The sequence below is a fragment of the Terrapene carolina genome, unplaced genomic scaffold (assembly GCF_002925995.2).
Source record: "Terrapene carolina triunguis isolate 2854851 unplaced genomic scaffold, T_m_triunguis-2.0 Scaffold125, whole genome shotgun sequence".
Taxonomy (NCBI): domain Eukaryota; kingdom Metazoa; phylum Chordata; order Testudines; family Emydidae; genus Terrapene; species Terrapene triunguis.
The window spans coordinates 395,119-418,417 of NW_020664476.1; the positions used below are offsets into that span (position 1 = coordinate 395,119).

Consider the following 23,299-nt stretch of genomic DNA (forward strand, 5'->3'; position numbering starts at 1 on the left):
CAGGACACGCAAAGAACTTTGAGAGAGGCAGACAGAAGCCAAGCCTTCAGGGAGAAATTCTGGGAGATGTTGCTTGTTAAAGGAGCAGGAAAGACTTCTGCTGAGTCTGTGAAGGGGTGAAGAGTTTGTAGAGGAGTGAGCCCAAAAAGGTGTTGAGGTAGGAAGTAGCCCAAGGAGACACAGGCAGTCTGAGGAAGGAGGCCTTAGCTCAGGGGTGGGCAAACTACGGCTCGGGGGCTGCATCCGGCCCTTCAGACATTTTAATCTGGTCCTCGAGCTCCTGCCGGGGAGCAGGTTCCGGGGCTTTCCCTGCTGCACGTGTGCCATGGCTCCGTGTGGCTCCCACAAGCAGCAGCATGTCCCCCCTCTGGCTCCTATGTGTAGGGGCAGCCAGGGGGCTCCGCACGCTGCCCCCGCCCCGAGTGCCACCCCCGCAGCTCCCATTGGCCAGCAACCACGGCCAATGGGAGCTGCAGGGGTGGTACCGGCGGATAGGGCAGCGTGCAGAGCCGCCTGGCTGTGCCTCCAAGTAGGAGCTGGAGGGGGGACATGCAATGGCTTCCGGGAGCTACTTGAGATAAGTGCCGCCTGGAGCCTGCACACCTGACCCCCCTCCAACACCCAACCCCCTACCCCAGCCCTGACTCACCTCCCACCCTCTGAACCCCTTGGTCCCACCCTCCTGCACCCCAGAGCCCGCACCCCCAGCTGGAGCCCTCACTCCCCCAGCTGCACCCCAACCCCCTGCCCCAGCCCTGAGCCACCTCCTGCACCCTAAACTCCTCATTTCTGGCCCCATCCAAGAGCCCACACCCCCAGTTGGAGTCCTCACTCCCTCCTGCACCTCAACCCACAATTTTGTGAGCATTTGTGGCCTGCCATACAATTTACATACCTAGATGTGACCCTCGGGCCAAAATGTTTGCCCACCCCTGCCTTAGCTGCTTGCTATAGTGTTCCTAGTGTAGAGGGAGGGCCTGTGTTCTCCTACCAATCACCAAGGAAGGTGGCATGAAAGCACCTGAAATAAAAGGTATAAACCACTGATCCCAGAGTCAGGCTGAAGACCTGGCATAATGTCACTGGACTGTTGTTTCTGGAATTCTGTTACCTTTTAAGGGATGGGACTGAACATAACCTGGCTAGAGGCTGAGTCACACGGGGATCACCACAAGTTTGGAGTGGCTGAGGAGAGGGAGCAGCAAGGAAGAGGAGTCTGCTGTGCCATACACAGCCATGAAGGTGTACACTGGCTGGTGAATCACTCTTCTGTCGAGGGAGTCCTAAAATCTGGTAGATAGCACTCTAGTGCTTCTTTTAAAAGGGGAACAAAATGTTCAAAATTCCAAGGGCCTTAAATAACTATGTAATTTTTTGAGTGTTTGCATTAAACAACCCCAAAATATTGGAAGAATCTTAACTCCATGTCAGTGGTGGATAATTGTAAATCAGAAATAAGTATTGAAAGCAACAACACCATAGATTCTGAGGTGGAGGATAGCTATAGCTCTAGCCATGATGATGGGAATATATTTAGAAGAGCTATAAACAGCTTTATTCTCCTACTTAGTTTGCTGCTTTTTCTCAGACCTTACTCTTTTTTCATACACAGTTGCTTGGTCACAGATTACTATTTTAAGGCCATGGTTAACAAGTCTAATTGATGTTGGGACTGTATTAAAAGTCAGTGATTATATTTTTTTCGTGTCCTTGTACTAGTATTACAGAGCCAGATCTTCAGCTGGTGTAAACTAATGTAGTCAGTGGCCTTCACTGATGTAATTTGAGAATAACTTGTCTGAAGTCAATGGAGCAACTCCCACTTCAAAGTTGCATAGGAGAGCAGAGTTTGTCCGTTAAGAGAAAAGGTTGAAAATTTTGTATCAACTCTAGTAGGCTTAAGAAACTCCTTTCATTCTTAGGTGATAGTTGTGAATCAGTGACTGGCTCTAATGCAGAGGGTAATCCTGTGTTGCCAGCTCCCATCATTTTATTGAGTCTCACTACACATGGTGTTTTTTCTTAAAGCCCTGGCTCCCTAGACTCATACCATTTCATGAAAATTGTAGCTTTTATTTTTATTTTTATTTTTTTAAAGGCTAGTCTTCATGATTGCAAAGAAAAGCTTGAATCCATCTCTTTAAAAAAGCTGATGATTTTGTGAGCTTGACTCATGATTTTTAAATGGTTGGAGTTGGTAATACTGGTAAAGCAAAGCTTATTTATATTTTGATTGCTGTAGCTTTAAAACTCAATAATTGGGAAAATACTTGTGTGTCCCATGATGATGGTTTAAATTTAATTTCCTGCATACCAATTCTTTCATATATGGCTTCTACCATGACCAAACAATAGATGTAACTGGGTTTATGGACCCAAAATTAATCAAATTGAGATCTGTATTGCTATCCTTTCTGATGGGTACTAATTAATGGACATGTTCACATAGTGTTATTGCATTTTACAAAATATTTTGCATATTAATGTAGTGAATATATTGATCATTTATATAAATAAGTTTCAACATAAAAGATTAAGACATTTCTCTTTGGCTAAATGTTCTTCTGCCCCACATAAACCTCTGATATCCTGGTACTTTCAACAGCAATTCCAGTTAAAAGGCTTCAAGAACTAGAGATTCAACACAGAAAAATCTTACTAATCTTAGTTAGTCCTATTGACTTTTGGCCAAATCTCAAAGTCTTTACTCAAGCCAGCTTCAGTGAAGTAATATGGAATTTGCCATTGAAATCAATGGCAGTTTGTTTGAGAGAGGACTGAGGATGAGACCATAGGACGTGGCCTTTTAATTTTAGTTCCAAAGCTTCAATTAGAAAATGAGGGAGAGGTCTAAATTCCTATTTCTTGTGGACATGAGCTGGTGTAAGTTGGTAGAATGACTCAGTGAAAGGAAACAGTTGTAGTTAGCAAGGTCTCTTTCTCAAGGATTCTTATAACAGGACAGAAAAATAATTTAACTTGAGTGTAAAGTAAATGGATAAACTCCACAAGATAGAGTCTTGCCTTCCTGAAGACATTTCCTCCTCTGTCTCCCAGATAGCTGTTCTTGTAGCCCTTCCCTGTTCCTCCACATGGGAGTGGAGATTAAATTAACTCCTTGTTCATCAGGAACCATTTACTGCCCCTGCATGCTCTCTCACCAGGGTTTCTCCAAAGACACAAGCCAACAAATGTGCTCAAACTGTGCCCTAAGAGTGTGAGAAATGTTAATTAAAAATGTGTATTTTGCTTTGGTTTTGGAGACTGCATCCTTTTTAAGTCAAGACCCTATTCAGTAAAATCCACCATAGAATTCTTGTGCGCTTGCCACAGGAAGTCACAAAGTACTAGCAAAGAATTAAAGTCCTTGACTAGAAAAGCCAGCGGCATTTGTAAGGAGAGAGGGATCCAGCAATAACAGGTAAAAGTTCTTGGTCCCTACAAGTTATTGTTTAATATTGTACATGCAAAACACAGCTATAGAAAGAGAACTTTTTGCAGTGTAAATATGCAAAAGATTTAAAACACTTTAATAATCTAATTAAAGTTCTGTGGCTTCATCCACGCCACTTATGTGATAAAACTTATTTTATGTTTTAACAAGTTCCTGTTAGCATACAACTCCTCTCTACACCTTCCCTAAAATGCTTGTGGAGCACAGGCCATGAAATGAAACTTTCAAACAAGTCATCCCCTAAGAATCACATGATTCACTTCAGCTTTTAAGGCGGATCTTCAATTAGAGGAGTCATTTCTAGTCATGCAGTAGAAGGCTGTGGAGCCTTCCTTTTAAATGAAGGAGGAGAGCACATATGTAAAGACAAACATGTCTTTTTTTTTAATCTGTTTGGTGGTTTTCCTGGGTGATTGCTTTGGATGTCAGCATCATCTCTGTCAGTGCTCTGACAGGATATTCATCTGTCAGGAGAGCAAAGTGATCCAGATTCCTCAGGACATTCCCAGGAACTCTACTGAACTGTAAGTAAGGAAAGGGAGCTGTTGCAATTTTCAAGCAGCAGCTTTGCTGTTATCTTGCAAAATAAACTGCTGCTTGGCAAGCCAACATGCTAAGTTTCGGAGGAGTCCAGGGGTTCATGTAAGAGACTTATACCAGCTGTTTTAAAAGCAGAGCACCCTGTCACACTCATTAAATCACCATATCCCCCTCAAAACCTTAATACTCTGTATAATAAGAGCCTCTGTTACTCTAATCTCTATTTTAACATCTTAGTTGAGAAAAGATCAGTTAATATTGCAAAGTTTGCAAATATTGCTTCAAAAGTAATCTATTTTTTTATTATTTGTATTATCCTAGTATCTAGGAATCTAAGCTTTCCTTACAACCTGCTTTAGCATAACTGAGTGGAATATGTACCATGTTTTGCCTGCCATAAGGAACTTAGGAAACGTTTTGTTTGTACAGTAGTAACTCTCTAGAGAAGTGTTGATTTGCCAAAAAGGAATTTGTGGTTTTCATGTGTAGCACTTTACAGGGTTATCAGTCACCCACCCACACCCCAAAAAAATTTCTGAATAAAAAGGTGATTCTCATAATTCATGGAAACACTGACTGCATTAATGATGATAAATAAAGCAAAGATTTAGTGTGGTCTCAGCTAATTGCTTTATCGTTCTTAGAGTTTCTAGTTGTTTCCCATAGGATGACATGTACAGTACTAGACATCAGATATCTTCTAATTTGGTGACAAGGCTAATGAGATAATTCACACAAAAGCCAATATTGACCATTAAAATAAGCCAAAGTGTGTTCTCTCTTTTCTTTGCTTTAAAGCAGCTACACCATAATCAACTAATACCACAACCTAATGTAAAATAAGCATACCTGGGTAAATCCTTTATTAGTAATTATAGCAGCCAGTTTGGATGGAAGGGCCAAGGCAGAATAACACAGCTGATCATTTTACATCTGTTATACTAAAATTATCCCACAGCTTTTGAGCACAAAAGATTTTATTTTTAATTAACAGAAGGGGTGGTCAAAATTTGTGTTAGGCACGCAGCTTAAGTAAAAGCAATAGACTGCAGTGAGACTCTTGAAAAAATGACTAAATTAACTACAGGAAGGCAGTGAATATTTAAATCATTATACAACCAACTAGAGGAAAAATAATCCATATACAATTTGGGTGGTCTAAATCCTGGGTGAACCACACTCCAAGCATAGATGGCTAATTGTGATTTGTTTCTTTAGATTACACAGTTAGAATCTGCCATCTAGGGACTACACAAATCAGTATATCCTTGTTTTTATAAGGAAATGGAACTCCAAACGTAGGCACCTGTTAAAGTGGGGGCTTAGTAAGGAGTGGTCAGCCATTTAAGGAGTTATCAGGGGATTGCTAATTAGCCAGCTTCTCAGAATGACTATTGACCCTGCGGGGTGTAATTACTGAAACAGGCTATTTGGAGAAAGCCTTTGTATGTTTAAAAACAGTAAATAAATGCTTTCTTCTTGAAATATTATGTATCTAATTATAGCCATGAGAGTTAGAAACACAGGCCAGACTGTCTTCTCACTTACACCAGTTTTACATCCCTTGATGAAATCTCGTCCCCATTGTAGTCAATGATAAAACTTTCATTGATTTCAGTAAGGTCAGGATTTTACCCATAGTCATCCCTAATATACATCTGTGTAAATGAAAATGGAACTAGACCCTCACCATGAACTGTGTCAGAACTAGTGATGGGTAAGCCTTAAAGGTCCATGCTGTGTCAGTAAAGGGACTGTAAAAATGGCACCTTCCTACTCAAGGTACTCTTTGCTGTGGGTCAGAGGTACTGATTTAACTGTGCACTCCAACTAGCACTGCAGATTCTCAACGTAGCTAGATTCTTTTCTAACCTTTCATTTCTTCAACAGTATCTAGGAGTCCAAAAGGATCCGCCGTCTGTGGACCATTTTAATAATCAGAATAATCAGTAATGGGGGTGCTATAAAAGAGGCAAATGCTTTCCTCTTTCTGCTGGCATCATTTCTTTTTGCCAGGGTTCAGCTTCTGCCAGCTGCTTTTCACTCAGGTGCTGATTGTGTGAGAGAGAGCAGAAATACAGTACTGTTCTTTTTTTTTTTTTCCTCGCTTTCCTCTGCAGCATGGCCACAGGTCATTTGCAGGTTTAAACTAGTGTAAATGGTGACTTCTCTGTAACTTGAAGTATTTAAACCATGATTTTAGGATTTGAGTAACTCGGCCAGAAGGTAGGGGACTATTTCAGGAGTGGGTGAGGTTCTGTGGCCTGTAATGTGCAGGAGGTCAGACTAGTTGATCACAATGGTCCCTTATGACCTTAAAGTCTACGAGACAGAGGATCTGGGTGTCTTCAGCATACTTCTGGCATTTCACCCTGTTGTTTCACTAGCTCTCCTAATGGGTTCATATAGATGCTGAATAATATGATGAGCCCTGGGCCTCTATATGTGAAAGCTTTAGAAATGGAGGAAGACGTGCCCATTGCAAACCTGTGGGGTCAGTCCAAAAGAAAGGACGGGAGCCATTTCAGGGTGTCTCTGTTCCACCCCAGCAGTTTCTTAGAATCAGCACAGACGTACCAGGTGATTTGTTGTATCAGTTAAACCAGAGAAGTAATACAGGATGAGTATGGATGTTTCCCTTTACTCTGGCAGAAAGGGGTCATCTACTCAAGAGCAACATGTGTTGTTTTGGAATCATGCCCTGACCTGAAGTTTGACTGAGAGGAAAATCTCAGACACTGGCTGCTAACAAGTGACATAAGTCTTTTTTTGATTTCTTGATTACCTTACTGAGAAATGGGAGCTCAGACATTAGGAGTTGATTGTGGGCTCTCCAGCATTGCACAATGGCTTCCTCATTATTGTTTGGGCTATTGCACACTTTAGAGCAGGCACTGATTCACCTCATCAAAGGAAGTGTTGGCGATCTGTCAGGAGAGTTCACAGGAGTTCTGCTTGTTCTTACCGTCCAGAAATGATGTAGAGGTCCGAGTCACAGGTGGTGGCCCTCATTGCAGTTATTGTTTCCATGACTACTACTTGTGTGCATAGGCCAAATCATTGGAAGGAGAAGGTTCTGTTTCCAGTTGTTTTCTTGCTGGCTTAGGAGGCCTGCCTGGATGGAATTTGGCAGGGTCCAAGCTTTCAAGAAGGAGACCTCCATTATGGTTTCTTATTCTTGCCTGAGGGAGAAGGTGCTCTGTTCAGGACAAAAAGATGGTTCTTGCATTTCTTATGGCCTCATCCAGCTGAAAAGTCTGTCCAGAATGTGGCCAGCTGAGTGTCTCTGGTGATAACCTACGAGAAATCAAAGGTGGAGACTTCAGATAGAAAGAAAGCTTTGGATTAGTGTATCAAAGGGTTGGTTAGCCAGTTGGGAGACATCTCTAAAAACCAGTGGTGTCAGTTAAAAGCACCCCTCTTAAATATAGGACATTATGCTTATTTAGGATTTAAAAGTTTTTGAAGTCATATTTAACGTTTGTCTCTCTTCTTCCTGTTGACATTAAATTAGGTGTGGGTAAACTCTTTAGGGTGTTTTTTTTTTTTTTTTTTTTTTTTTTTAAAACAGATCTTTCTTGAGATTTGACAAAATACACTTAACAACAAAAAGGTCTGACCCGCTGTACTTCATGTTTTCATCTGGGAGTGGAAGTAGAAATACCATGAAAGAAGTTACTCTTATAACAATACATTGTTCTTCTATAGGGCCTTTCATCTGAGGGGAGGTGGTATCTCACAAAACTGGGTGACTGGGCAGCAAAATGACACATGAAATTCAATGTTGATAAATGCAAAGTAATGCACATTGGAAAACGTAATTTCAACTATACATTCAAAATGATGGGCTCTAAATTAGCTGTTACCATTCAAGAAAGAGATCTTGGAGTCATTATGGATAGTTCCCTGAAAACATCTGTTCAATGTGCAGTGGCAGTCAAAAAAGCTAACGGAATGTTAGGAACCATTAGGAAAGGGATATAATAAGACAGAAAATATCATAATTCCACTATATAGATCCATGATCTGCCACACACCTTTAATATCATGGGCAGTTCTGGTCACCCCATCTCAAGATTTCACCACATGTATTGTGTACATTTTGAAAATCAGCATTCCAGTTTCACCAAGTGGTTTAGGATCAGGGCCGGCTCCAGGGGTTTGGCCACCCCAAGCAGCCGCCCCAAAAAAAAAAAAGTCACGATCTGCGGCGGAGTGAGGGACCGTCCGCTAAATTGCCGCCGAATAGCTGGACGGGCCGCCACTCTCCGGAGCGGCTGCCCCAAGCACCTGCTTGACAAGCTGGTGCCTGGAGCCGGCCCTGTTTAGGATGAATCACCACTGGTAAGGAATATATTTTGACCATTTTCTCTCAAACCTCTGCAAACCACAAACATTGGATTTTTCTTGCCTTCTGCACAGGAGTCTTTGTACTGTTGCTCAAAGCTATTTATTTTTAGACTATCATGTCAAGCTTGGGTGGATGTCTGACCATTGAATAGTCAGCCACCTTGAAATAGCAAATTCTGGATCAAGCACAAACAAGCTAGATGTAAAATCTAACAACTTGAACAACAGCTATAAACCCTATTGTTTGCATCAGGATTTGCTATAGTATTATCTCAATCTTTAGTGTAGCAAAATTTATAAAATAAAGGCTTATGCTGTCATCAGGTAATTATCACAGGAATTAGCTGTTCCCATATTTTCAACAGTGCTGGTCAGTTGTATTAAAAACAAGGTGTCTTGTGCCAAGTTACTTAAGAGATACTTAAGTCCAGGCTCTGAGATTCAATAATGAGAAATGTAGTTGTGTGCAAATATCAATAGGGCTCCTAAAACAGAAGTGACTAGCCCCCAACAGCTTGATTCTCTTCTGTCTTGCACTGGTATAAATTATAACTATCTCTAGTGAAGTCAATCAAATTACACAGATGTAAAGCTTGTGAGAGGAGAATCAGGTCTTCTGAGGCCTGTCCCAGCATGCACTAGACTCAGTGTAAAACCTGGAATAGGTCATCTTGGGCTCTTCCAAAGTCCTTCTGAGGGACCTAGAGGAACTAGATACTATTCATGGAAAAGATGAGGAGAGGAGAAAACTGAACAGAGTACTAAACAAGAAATACAGTCATATAAGCAGAAGGTACCATGGGAAGGAGAGAGAATGAAAGAGATAAAACAAAGAAGAAGATGAAAGGAAAGGCCAACAGGCCCAGGCAGAGGAAAAAGGCAAAGAAGGGAGAAGTATGTGCAGGAGCAGAAACATCAGAAGTAGAGACATTCAGTAACCAATAGGAGAAGGGATAAGACAAGAACAGAAAGAAATTAAATAAATTCAGAAGGTCAAAAAAAGAATAGAATTAGTACAAAGGATAGAGAAAACAAAAGTCTAGGGAAATAGAGGGAGTTGGGGTGGAAAACTTAAACACGAAAAATCAGATGGAGTCTGAAAAGATAAAGAAGCAAGAAATTTGCACACAAAAGATAGGAAAATAGGTTTTGTGTGTGTGTGTGTGTGTGTGTGTGTGTGTCTAATTTCATGTTAGTGGTAAATTTGCATTTTTCCATTTCCCACTATCCCTGAAATCAATCAGAGCCCAGTCTGGAAATCAAGTTCAGATTTCTCAGCAGCAAGGATGTGTATGAAAAATACCAAATCCCATAATGGTTCTGATTCAGAAAACTCAGTTCCCTGCACTTCCTCTTTTCTGGTGGCCTGAGTCCTTGCCTCAGCCTTTTAGCTCCTTTCATCTCCCTCCTCCACACAACGTTGCTCTTGGAGGAGTCACTCCCACCCCCATGCTTTTGACCTTTGTCTACCTTTTGAATATCTAGAAATTAACTGGACTGAGCCTTAGAAAATAGACAATTCAGATTTGTCAGGGGAATGGAGTAGATGATCTAACTTGTAAATTCTATAGCTGAAACCCTGGTCCCACTGAAGTCAATGGGAGTTTTGCTATTGACTTCAATGGAGCCAGGATTTCACCCTACAATTCCCTTTCACCTTCTAATTCCTTTCATCCCAGCACTCTACCACAATCAGGTTCCATCACTCGTTGAATTCCTAGGGGCGTAAAGAGAAGCATGGTCTAGAATATCTAATCTTGGCTCCAATGCTGATTCCATCTGTGGCCCTGGGCCACTCACCTACATACCCTGCTTCAGTTTCTTCAGTTGTACAATGGTGATTGTCATAAAAAGTTGCCTACTGCACAATGTTGTATTAACTAGTTATTGTTTGGAAGGTGAAAAGCCCCATGCAGGTGCAACATTTTATTGTCTTAATGAGTCAGGCATGTCTTCATCTCTACCCTGAACCCTGGTGCTACTCCAGTCAAACATGGCACGAGAAGTTGTACCCAAGAGGAGTTTCCCAGAATACATAGTGTATGAGATGTGAGCATACAATACCAAGGTCCAATGCAGAAACACAGCCAGGATGAGAGACCTATGAGGTCAAAGGTAGATGGACTAAGTTGTGGTGAGGGGAAAGGGAGCCAGGAAGCCTGAGAGACTTGCAAGGGCAAGATGGAAGATAGATGAATTGGAGGTTGGAGTCTGAGTAGAAATGAATTCATATCCAGATGGCGAAGAACCATGCTCTCAGCATTCATTTTCCACACAAGTTCTTCAACAATATGTATTATTTCTGCAACTTCTCCTGACTCAATGAGTCAGCAACATAGAGGATCTTGTGGAAATGAAAACAGCATGTCTTAGTGTTTATTGACTGTTCTTGTTTAATGTTAAATTTCATTAATCACATCTGTCATGCCCTCAGAGGTAGCCAAGATACTTTGGCAAAAGAAATTCTGATGATATCAAAATATGAACATTGTTAGTAGTTAGAATGGGGGCATGTAAAGTTCTAGGTACTTTTGACAATGTTACCCTAAGTCCCATTGTCGAAAGACTGAGCACTGCAACTACACTGACAACTTACATCTGCTTTGTCTCTCAGAGGTGTGAGAAATACATATGCCTAAAAGTTGTAGCTACGCTGACCTAAGCCCCCGATGTAGAAAATGATAGGTCAACAGAAGAACCCCTCCCGTTACTGTAGTGGGTGTTTAGACTGAAGTGCTACAGCTGCGTAGCTGCAGCACTGTAAGTGTAGACATAGCCTCAGAAGTCTGAAGATTTATCTGCATTGAGACCTTGTCTACACTACAGGGGCAAATTGATCTAATTTGAGTTACGTGAATAGCGTTACTCAAGTCGACATAGCTTAGATCTACTTACTGCGGGGTCCACACTGCGCTATATCAACGGGAGATGCTCTCCTGTTGACTCCCCTTACTCTTCTCATTCCTGTGGAGTACAGGAGTCCATGGGAGATCAATCTGCAGTCAATTTAGCAGGTCTTTGACTACCGATGCATCGCTCACCATGCATCGATCCCCTGGTAAGTGTAGACAAGCCCGTAGAGTTATTTGGGAACAGCTATTCTGGAATAACTTCATGTGTGGACACTTGTCTGGAATAAGAGTGCCTTGTTCTGAATTAGCTTGATCTCTTTTGGAAGTGGACTAAGCAAAACCAGAAAAAGGCACTCTTAATGTGGGATAAGTGTCCATACATGGAGTCTTCTCTGGCATAGCTATTTCACTTTAAATTCACACACTACTAAACCAGACTAACTTTCAGGTGTGGACAATAGGACTCAGGGCTTCATTGTCAGCACTGTAAGATCCAAGGGCCAGATTTTAAAAAATATTTAGGCACCTAAAAATGCAGATAGGCACTAGTGAGATTTTTAAAAGCATCTCAATGCCTAACTTCCATTGCTATCAATGGGATTTAGGTCCCAGATCCTCAAAGTTACTCAGGCATTTGCCACTCAGCATTGCAGGCTAGATTCACAAAGAGATTCAGATGCCTAAATGCTATTTTAGGCTCCAAAATCTGACATTTAAATCCTCGCAAACCTTGCTTAGGTGCTGCCTAACCCGGTAGGCACCTATATTTCTTAGGCACCCAAGTGTCCATCAGGGGCATGCATGCTGCCACCTGATGCCTAGCTCACACCTAAGCCCCAGCAGATTCACAAATTACGCATTCCTCTGCCTATCAAGCCTCTGGGGCTTGATCCAGTAGGTATGTTTTGAGGCTGCCTTACCTACAGGTGGTGGTCCTTTATAGCCAATAGTCCTAGAGCAATCTCACAGGATGTGGGAGACCGATTCAAATCCATAGTCTGTCCAAGAGAAGCAAGAACTTAACCCAAGGTCTCCCTCCTCCCAAGTTCCTGCTCCCCTTGGACAGAGTGGTGGGGATTTGAACCTGAGTCTCCCATATCCTGGGTCTTAAGTACTTAACTAGCTGACCTGGTGCACCTGGGTGATAGACTAGAGAGAGGCACCTCCCTCTGCTCAGGATCCTCCGCTGTGAACCCTCTCCTGGAGTTAGGCACCTAACCCAGATCAGCCACTTAGGTAGCCCTTTCCCTAGCAGCCAAAACCTTCTGTCTGTCTTCTGCTCATGCCTGATACCTTTTATGCTAGTCATATGTTTCCCTGTGCTCCATCTGTCTTTTGTGCAGGTGTTGTGCTGCTCCCCAACCTATTGGTGGCCTACACTGGGCCCTCCTGATGGGGGAGGGGGGTGGCAGGATCAGGTCTTAGGCATGCTCAGAACATGCCTATATGAGCGGGGCCTGGCTGGTGAGATAGGTGCTCCCTGCCTAGTTTGAATATCTCGCTTTGGGAGTTCCGGGGCTTTGGCTTGAGCTAGGGATCAGAGCTGCTCATTAGCTGGGGTGGAAGGTGTCAAGGCTTGCAAATGTAGACAATCAGAAACCTAGGTGCCTTGGGGACTTAGGCACCTGCAGGGTGAGCAGGCAGCTGAGAAGCAGTTTTGAAAATGTCAGTGGTGCCTAAATGATGCACTTAGAGCCTAAAAAGGTTGATAGGAACCTACATACCTTTAAGGATTTGGGCCTACATGGTTTGGAAAATCCCACTAGGCACCTGTATGAATATTTAGGACCACCTAGGGTTTCCAGGTGTCCAGTTTTTGACCAGAATGCCCGGTCAGAAAGGGACCCTGGCAGCTCCGGTTGGCACTGCTGACCAGGCTATTAAAAGTCCGGTCGGTGGCACAGCGGGGGCCTGGGGTTAAGGCATGCTTCCTACCTGCCCTGGCTCAGTGTGGCTCCCAGAAGCGGCAACCAGGTCCCTGTAGCCCCTAAGCACATGGGCAGCCAGGGAGGAGCCTAGGGGCCGCAGGGACCTGGCAGCCGCTTCCTGGGAGCTGCTATAAGTGCCGCTGAGACCCCGCATCCCCTCCTGCACCCCAACCACCTACCCCAACCCAGAGCCATCTCCCACACCCTGAACCCCATTTCTGGCCCCATCCAGAGCCCATACCACCAGCCCAGAGTGCATATACCCCTGCATCCCAACCCCCTGCCCCAGCCTGGAGCCCTCTCCCGCACCCTAAAACCCTCATCCCTGGCCCCACCCCAGAGCCTGCATCCCCAGCCAGAGCCCTCAGGCCCCCCCTCCCCCGCACCCTAACCCCCTGTCCCAGCCTGGTGAAAGTGAGTGAGGGTGGGGGACACTGAGCGACAGAGGGAGGGGGGATGGAGCAAGCAGGGGGTGGGGCAGTGGTAGGGCCTCAGGGAAGGGGCAGGGCAGGAGGCAGGGTGGGGGTGTTCGGTTTTGTGCGATTAGAAAGTTGGCAACCGTATATCCACCCCTAAATAACTTTTAAAATATAAGTCCCATTTTCAAAAACGACTTGGGTACATAGAAGCCTAAGTCCATTCACTTCTTCAATGAGACTTAGGTGCCTAATTCCCTTTTTAACATGGGATTTAGTCATCCCATTGATTTTAGTCAGAGTTAGGCACCTACTCAAAAGGTATGTATCTGGACTTTAGGCCTTGCAACACTGGCCCTTTTGTGTTCTTTAAAGTTTGACCTTAGTGTTTTGAAATATTTTTCTATTTCCAGCAATATTTCTGAAACTACATACAAGGGAATCCCTCAGACAGGGTAAAAATTTTTAAAGGTGTCCACTGAAACACTTCAAGGAGATTGTTAAACGCTCTTGAAAAGTAAGTGTCATAGTTGTGGCTAATCCACGCAGGATAACCACCTACTACTGCAGCAAACTATGGGGTTATTCCTTTAGTTTAAGTTGCGATGCTGAGGGGTTCAAATTATTTTGACATGTTGTAGGGGCCATTAGAAGTGCATTGGAAAAGTATCAGCAAATTAAATATTTACCATCTTTCATCTATTTTCTTATTTCTAAGAAAAGGAAAAAACAAACAGTTTCTAGGAAAACTAGCTAAAGTAGAAACACTAAATAGTGAACTGTGTAACAGCTTTGAAAGTCTAAAAAGTATTTGGGACATGTCCACAGTTAACTTAAATTGACATTTTCACCAGCTGAGGATCAGGCCCCCTGTCAGCTGTTCATTGTTGGAGACCGCTAACTCTTAACAGCAGCTATTGGTAATGATTAATCTTTGTGCCAAAAAATATCTTATAAAAGGTATGTGCTATTTTTCATAATGGTGTATATTGGTTTTGCCTTTGATGGGTAAACACCATAGTAGAAATGGTCACATTCTTTTTCAGAACTTGACCTTTCCAGACAAAACATGTAAATTATTTTACTCTTTTCCTCTTGTTTGATTAGACTGCTCTCTGTAGCAGTAAAATTTAGGTCATTAAAATATCAATTCATAGGTCAGATTCAAGCCTGGATTTCACACAAGTTCTGAGAATATAGAAAATTATTCTTCCTAATTGCTTTGCAATCACGTTAGCTTTAATAAGGAGTCCTACTGAGCCATCTTTACTCAAGCATATAAATATGAATCCAATCCTTGCTAAGGGCCAGATTTTTTAAAAATATCTAGCCATTGCAACTCAGCATTGCAACCCTAACTGATTTAGAGGCCTCAATCTCATGTTCAAAAGGGATTTAGGCCCTTGGGAGCATAAATCCCATTGATAATCCTAAATCAGATAGGCGTTGTAATACGGAGCATAGCAACACCTTGGCCTTTGTTCTTGTATTCATTGCTTCACTGAAATCCATGCATGAGTAAGAGTTGCAGGAGCATGGAGTTCAAGATTTACTTGATCTCTTTTTCCTTTCAATCTCTTCCAATATTTGTCTTCCCAGTGTCCAGTAGAATTCAGGTCCATTGCTTGTGGAATCAAGAGCAGAAAACAAAGAACTCTCCATTTATGTATGTGGCCAAAAAGCATCACAACCTGTTCTGTACAAATGCTGACAGAAGTGTTAGAAGAATCATCCAATTCCAGAAAATAATTGGGAATATCAAAAATGCCTTAAGAATCCCTGGCCCAATAACAAAAATGTTTCTCAAGTTCAGGCTTAGAAAGCATACTATTTTCTAACGGGACGAATGCTATGTATCTCATCTAATTTCCCCAAAAACAAACACTCCAGACAGATGGAACGATCAGTTATTAAACTCAGAAAGAAACATCACAAAATGTTTCTGGAAACAGAACTCTCTGCTCAAATTCTCTGGAGGAGGAGGAGGGAGGCAGGGGTGGGGGAGGGAACACTATTTACTGTAATTCTTTGAAATGTTTTTAAATGAAGCGAAGGAAACTTTGGGTTTGAGAACAACAGTGTTGTTAAGGAATGAAAATGTTATTGAGAGGAATGGGGGAGAAAGAGGAGGACACAGTTTTGTTCAGAGCTAGATAAAAGGGCTTCTGATGTACTATATGCACATTCCAAACATAGCATGAAAGTGAGAATCCTGCAAGATGGGGACGAGGCAAATGCTTTGCTTTTTCCTCATTTGGTTTCTTTGGGCGGGGGAGGGTGGGGAGAGGGTGTTTTTTTTTTTTTTAAGCTGGTGTCCTAGGAGGTAGGCAAGGGAGATAGAAGAACAATTATATTTGAACTTTTTTTGTTTTCATATTTGATAAAGTTACCAGGGGAGGGTGCATGGAGAGGAGGCAGGTTCTGTCTTTTTTGTAACTGAAATATTCTCTTGAGAAAATGGGTGGAGGAAGGAAAATAGTTAAAAATACCTTTTTAAAAATTAATTTAGAGGAAGACTGTCAAGCTGGCAGGTTAAGAATGTGACCGGTTTTCTTTATATACCTCTTTGAAGTCCATGTCATACTTGCCCTCTGTAACAACTCTTGATATTTCTCTGGAAATGGGCCTGGTCCTCTCACCCTTTTACTCTCCCTCTCCCCCACACCACATAGTTTGGCAGAATTAGGATCTGGATTTTAACATCAAACTTTGGATTCATCTCTGATTCCTTGCCCCCCATTTCATCATATGACAGATACGTGCATTATTGCTTTCAGGGTTTCAGAAAATACACTCAGAGGGGTAGCCGTGTTAGTCTGTATCCACAAAAACAACAAAGAGTCCGGTGGCACCTTAAAGACTAACAGATTTATCTGGGCATAAGCTTTCGTGTGTGTAAAGAAAAAAAAACAAACAAAAAAACCCCCACTTCTTCAGATGCATGGAGTGAAAATTACAGATGTAGGCATCAATATACTGACACATGAAGAGAAGGGAGTTACCTTACAAGTGGAGAACCAGTGTTAACAAGGCCAATTCAATCAGGGTGGATGTGGTCCACTCCCAATAACTCGTGAGGAGGTGTCAATCCAAGAGAGGGAAAATTGCTTTTGTAGTGAGCCAGCCACTCCCTGTCCCTATTCAAGCCCAAATTAATGGTGTTAAATTTGCAAATAAACTGCAGAGCTACAATTCATCTATGAAGTCTGTTTTTGAAGTTCTTTTTGTTGAAGGATAGCTACTCTTAAACTGTTTTTGAATGTCCAGGAAGATTGAAGTGTTCTCCTACTGGCTTTTGTATGTTGCCATTCCTGATGTCTGATTTGTGTCCATTTATTCTTTTTCGTAGAGACTGTCTGGTTTGACCAATGTACATGGCAGGGGGGCATTGCTGGCACATGATGGCATATATCACATTAGTAGATGTGCAGGTGAATGAGCCCCTGATGGTGTGGCTCATGTGGTTGGGTCCTCTAATGGTGTCACTAGAGTAGATATGGGGACAGAGTAGGCAACGGGGCTTGTTACAGGGATTGGTTCCTGGGTTAGTGTTTCTGTGGTGTGGTGTGTAGTTGCTGGTGAGTATTTGCTTCAGGTTGGGGGGCTGTCTGTAAGTGAGGACTGGCCTGTCACCCAAGGTCTGAGAGTGAGGAGAGGGCTCTGGCTGGGGTTGTGGGCTACGGGGTGGGGCTGCAGATGAGGGTTTGGGGTGCAGAAGGGTGCTCCTGGCTGGGACTGAGGGCAGCGGGGGGGGGGGAATTGGGGGATCAGGGCTGGGGCAGGGGGTTGGGGCATGGGAGAGGGTGAGGGGTGCAGGCTCTTGGAGGTGCTTACCTCAGGTGGCTCCTGGAAGCAGCAGTATGTCCCCCCCCTCTGACTCCTATGCGTAGTGGCAGCCAGGGGGCTTGGCAAGCTGTCCCTGCCCCAAGCACCATCCCCGCAGCTCCCATTGGCCGAGAACTGTGGACGGGAGCATGTGGAGCATGTGGAGCCCCCTGGCTGCCCCTACACGTCAGCACTGCTAGGATCCCTTTTTGACTGGATGTTCCGGTTGAAAACTGGAGACCTGGTCACCCTATAGTCAAAGGAGAAATGACTTTCACGAGGGTACGCACACAGTCACAGATCAATGGCAGAGGTGAAATAAAAACCCAGTCAGTGCACTAATCTCTAGTGTACACTTCTTTTGTGATATATTTGTAGGGCTTTTAAAAGTACCTCTTGTACCTTCATATGCCTTTATAATAACTTTTCTCATCATAGAAGAGCTTTATACTTAGCAGCATGGAATGCATACCTGCTGTCATGTGCATCCTAAATAATATAGTACAAAGTTATAGCTTAAATTTGTAATGTCCAAGTGATGCATATATTCTTCTGGTCTTTTTTCCTAAAATTTATTTTTATTGACATAATTCTGCATCATCACCTTTTCCACCTTCGTCATTTCTATACTTTTTCTTATATCAGCTTCTGTCATTTTATTAGAAGAGCAACATTTCAGAGTACTGTTAAAGTTAGTAAATTTAAAGACAGTTGAGGTAGAGATTTTTTTGCAGGCATTTCAATTTCAGATAACTGATAGATCAGTTATGGTCACCAGGACTGCAGATAGCTTACTAAGTTGACGGATTTAGCTGTTGTATAGGAGATACTTTTGCATAAATTTAGCTTTTCTCTTTCTGTGCCTCTCTCTCCTCTGCTATATCCCTTCATAAATAGATGAACTGTATGTGGAAATAGATATCTACAGTATATTTATATAACATAGTAAGTCTAATTTTTCTCTGGCTAATGTCACTCTTACACCAGCTACTGCTGTTTTACATGTGCATGTGTGCAAAGAACATATATGGGACCAATCTGCAAAATTTAGATTGAGTTTTTGATCACCTCACCTGCAGAGATAGAGGGTCTTTGGATCCAGAGACTTGGTTTGGGTGCTTTACAGAAATAGAGTGCAACCTCAACACTCAGTCTCATTGAAATGCCTATCAATCAATAGTTTTAAAGGCCTCCACTCGTACCACTGGCATAGTATGGAAGGGGACTGCCCTGTAGTATAAGGATTGTGGGATCCCAACACTTTATGCTTGCCATTATGTTTGTCTGGCAGAGACATGAACACAGTCTTGGAGAAATGCTTTCACACACTGGGATACAGGAAGGCCACATTTTTTGTTCAAGGTTTTGAATCTTTTTTCCCCTTCAAGCTGCCAAGGAATGGCCTTGGTTCTAGTATAGATTCAGCTGCTTAATGTCCTCCAAGTTGAAGGAACGCAGTGGTGGTTATCAGCAGAAATAGGGAATAAGGCAGGGGGTGCTTCAGAGCTCCACCAGGGAGTCTCCTTGAAGATTTTCTACAGTCCATGGAGTGCTTGTTAACATTTACTTTGGAGAGATGGGAGTCTTTTTTTTTTTCTTTTTACTGCCAGGCCTCACTCTTTAGCATTAGTGCCTCCACCATGCTCATTTTAGAAACTATCCTAAACCACAACATGCTGGTATCAAACATCTATGAGCAATAGATTAAATTCTCAATCCCTTCTGCTTAAAAGTTGACTTTAGTGGGCTTTGGATCAGGCCTTAATTTTCTGTACAGTATATGCTATTCTTGCGTATGCACTCTGTAGAATCACATGAAGGCAGAACACCCAGACTCCATGCTGGCTTAAATATGGTCCTTCCAAGTAGGGTTTTGGCTTTACTGCGTCACTGCAGCCGCTTTCAAAGTATAAGGTTAAGGTCAAGACAGCCGACAAGTCCCTCTTTTTATATAATGTAGCTTTGTATTGAATTCATAGGCACACCTCTCATACCAATCAGACGAATACCACACATTTCCAAGATGTATTCAGCTGGTACATTAATCCTAGAATTCTTGATGTTGTTTTTCTTTGTCACTCATTAAAAAACTCAGTCTTAAATTAAGATGATGGTGACTTGAAACATGCTATCAAAAAAGTGGCAAATCAACCAATAAGCACTGTTCTCCCCCTACCCCCGTTCCAAATACTGAAACAGTAAGACTCATTACATCAGGTGCTAGCTTTGCCAGCAGAAGTGCGTAGGCAGATATAGTCTGTGTATTTGTAGGGTTGACCTTGAATGAAGGAGAGCAATGGAGAGGTATAAAGATTAAAAGAACACCTACAAAGCCAACTTAGACAATTAAGTTATTCTCTTTCCATTCTTTACTTCAGTGTTTCCTCTGAGTACTCTTAGTCTTAAATAATTCAGAACAGGTGATCTAAATATTGGGTTGGTGAATTGTAATAACAATGGCACTCACACAATAAGACTACTGAACTGCTGCAGTAGTAACAATCTCTTAAATACTGCAGTGTGATAAGCAAGACACTAGGAAATAAACATCCTTTAAAAGTGACAGACTCACAGTGCTATGTTCAGTTTCTTAGTACAGCAAAGTATAGCTTGTTTTCTTTTGTGATAGTCAGAGACGGAATGACCTTCTCCAGTAATATTTACTGTAACTACCATTTGACTAAGGTATTTCCAGCAACAAATTGCATGTAGCTGTAAAATAAAAAAGAAACTTAGATAAAAGTACTGAATTGCTGAGCACTAAGGCTACCCCAACAGTCCAGAGATGGTAAATGTATTCAGAAAACTTTAGATCCTAACCTAGACAGTACGTTTTCTCAAGTGACTAATCAACTACATAAATCCACAGCTCTCTCATTCTTTTTGCAAATCCAGCTAATCATTTAACTCTTGCGCAAACTATTCACCTCACAAAACAGAGCAAAAATATATCCCTACATAATGAGATTTTAACTAGAGGTGGAAATTCAGACATGGTATGAAACTTCATAACACCTCTGAAGAAAGTTTGTTTCTTGAAGTGTGTGTGTGTATACTTCTTTGTGAAGTTTTATTTATATATATATATAATATGAAACTTCACAAAGAAATTTCAAGAATGGTAGTGATATAGCCTTTGCTTTTTTGCAGGTATTAATGAAAAAACAGAATTCCCAATGCAAAACAAGGCCCAGTTGAGTATGAGCCTTTTGCACCAAAGACTATCAGTTAGATAACATGTACAGTACCTAATGTACAGTTCATTTGCTGATTGTGGATACAGTCCAATAAGAATGTAAGGTCAACAGATTTTGGTATAAACTGTTGATATAAAGTGATATTACAAGTTAAAATATTCCAGCTCAGGATGTTTAGGTAAAAAGGTTTGTTTTTATGTCATTAAATGGCTATAATAATAATAATTGAATAATAATGTATATTATTCAAACTCGCATACAGTGCATAGCGTTTATCCAAAACTTATTGCATTCAAGGCAAGGTCTCCTATTGATTCTATTTGGATCAGGCCCTAATAGAGGGCTATAACTTTTACTGTATTATCTTAATGTTTGGTAACCAGCACTGACATCTAGGCTAACACAAGAGGCTGAGTTGTGCCAGCATTGTTCTCACATGAGTTATCAATGGTTGTGTCTATAGGCTGAAGAAAACATTAGATGAAGCTAAATTCTTATACAAATTAGACCCCTTTAATTATTCTCTGTCTCAGCAAGTTATTGCTTTTTTTAATTAAACAACCTTCCTTAGAATGGCAAGATTTACAGCCCTACATTTCTATTCCTGCTGGTAACGTATGTGGGTTTTTTGTGTTTTGAAATTCTAATAAGAAATATTGGGGAGGAAAGGGGAAGTTCCAAATAGCATAATACTCAATACGGAATATTATGTTTTACTAACTGCCTTCCAGCTGAGCAGCCCAGATAAGCCACTGATCTCCAGCCCATCTAATTCGTTTTTTTCCATCCAATAATCATTACAGTGTAAGTGACACTGCTGGGAAAATCTTTCTTCCTGTCTGAATATGAAATAATTTACACTGCACTTGAATTATAATTGGTATTTTGCTGAAGTTTTAGCCAGAGTATAGTCAACCTCTTGTTTCTGCTGGAGTTGAGTGAGTTGTATATCTGCCGGCAAGGCCATTGCTTGCCATAAAACTTTATGAAATCTGCCTCAGATTGGATCACAATAGAAACCACTTATGGATTTAAACTTAATTTTCTGTCAAATGTTCAATATTATGTCCCTGAAGATATATAAGTTAGAAGTCAGTTATGTGAAAGGCTTCTGGATAGCTATTGGGAAGAATGAAGGCCATTCTACAGTTGTATATAGGTTCCTATACAGTGTTCATCATCATAGTATCTGAGCACCTTCTAGTAGTGCATGTAGCCTGATTTGGGGTAGGTTAGTAGAGTTGATTTAATTTATCCACTTAATAAAATTAATTAATTAAAGAAAAGTAAAATTAATTTTAATAGTTTTAATAATTATTGTGAATATTAATTAGTATGGGTATTTGGCTCGCCAATTTGTTTAATCAGAAGATAGAGTTCGTCCTGAATCAGGCTTCACAGAGTTTATAAAAGGAAATTCGGGGTTGTGACAGGAAGTTTACACAGAAACAGATGTAGTCATAAAGACTTTTTTATTAAAATCAATGAAGATAGCAAGTAAATGGTAAAACAGTTAGAGTTACAGAGTTACACTTGTATCACAGTTCTTTAAGAGAATATAAGGCTATACACTGCAAAATGGATTAATACTCACACCCTGTTCTTGATAATAATCTGGTGCTGGCAATACCTTGGGCATTTTTCACACTTCTAGTAAAGGATGCTACTGCAAAGTTACTTGCTTTCTAAATTAACTCTATATGCCTTATCTAAATAAAATGTAAATGAGATTAAATCCCTTTTTAATTTACAGTCTTGAAAAGAAAGAAAAACGACCAATCAATAGTTAATAGTCCTGTGGAAGATGAGTAGTATCGATACGTAGTTGAAAGGTGGAGGCAATGAAGAGTAGACAGGAGTAGGTAGATGGGTAGATTGCCTGTTTAATGGCAAGCTGCTTGCCTTTTTATAAGGTATTTAATCGGAAATCCTCCCTCTTATGCCCATATTTCATTCTTCCCCCACGGAAATGTTAGGTTACACTTACCCATAGGCTAGTATGCATGACAGGTATGTACGCACTTGTGGTAAATATGTTAGAATGTGGGCAAAACCCCTCATTTTCCACCCCATTTTACTATTGGTTTAGGTAAAAGTCTTTAGACATCTGCGTGGGTGTTTTGCCTAATTTTACTTTTTCCTGGGAAGGGTCTCAAAAAGGTGTTAACTACGCATTAGCTTTAACATACAGAGTTTAACCTGTAGGTAGGTCTCTTGCATTACAGCTAAACTTACTTTTAATATAAAATCTATAAATCTAACACATCAAATACTTATTTTATAAGAAAGATTAATCCTTAGGGCTACATGCATTAAACAATGTAACTAACATCTGTCACGTGTTTGTTCTGTTATTATAAGAGTATTATTCACCCTTCACTGTTTAACTATAGTTCAGCCACAACAATGACAGGGTATCTTATGTACTATTTATGGGCACAAAATCCACATAATTCATGCCAGCCATTTAACCAGAGACTGAATAGAAGCTAATACTGGTGATCCATGTCTTGCACAGTTCTCCCACCTCTGGGATGGCATGTAGCCTGCCAAAAATCTCTGCATTTATACTATATTTGATTGTTGAAGTGTATTCAGGGCTGGCAGTTTACATTTTGTTTGGGGAGGCAGCTATAAATATTTTTAATTTTTTAAAAATATTTGGTTGTTGTTTCATATAGTATTTTCATAATAAAATTAATGTCCTGTACTGTGCACATGTTCCAAAGCAAATGAT

The 23,299-nt window shown here is 41.4% G+C and overlaps 1 protein-coding gene across 1 annotated transcript in view; it reads left to right on the forward strand.

Annotated features, from left to right (window-relative positions):
* The first annotated feature begins 3,793 nt into the window (after positions 1–3,793).
* LOC112126063 (follicle-stimulating hormone receptor) overlaps positions 3,794–23,299 on the forward strand; it is a 157,269-nt gene continuing 137,763 nt past the window's right edge. The window contains exon 1 of the mRNA XM_024224453.2: positions 3,794–3,978. Coding sequence (XP_024080221.2) covers positions 3,794–3,978 — 185 coding nt within the window. The remainder of the gene's footprint in view (positions 3,979–23,299) is intronic.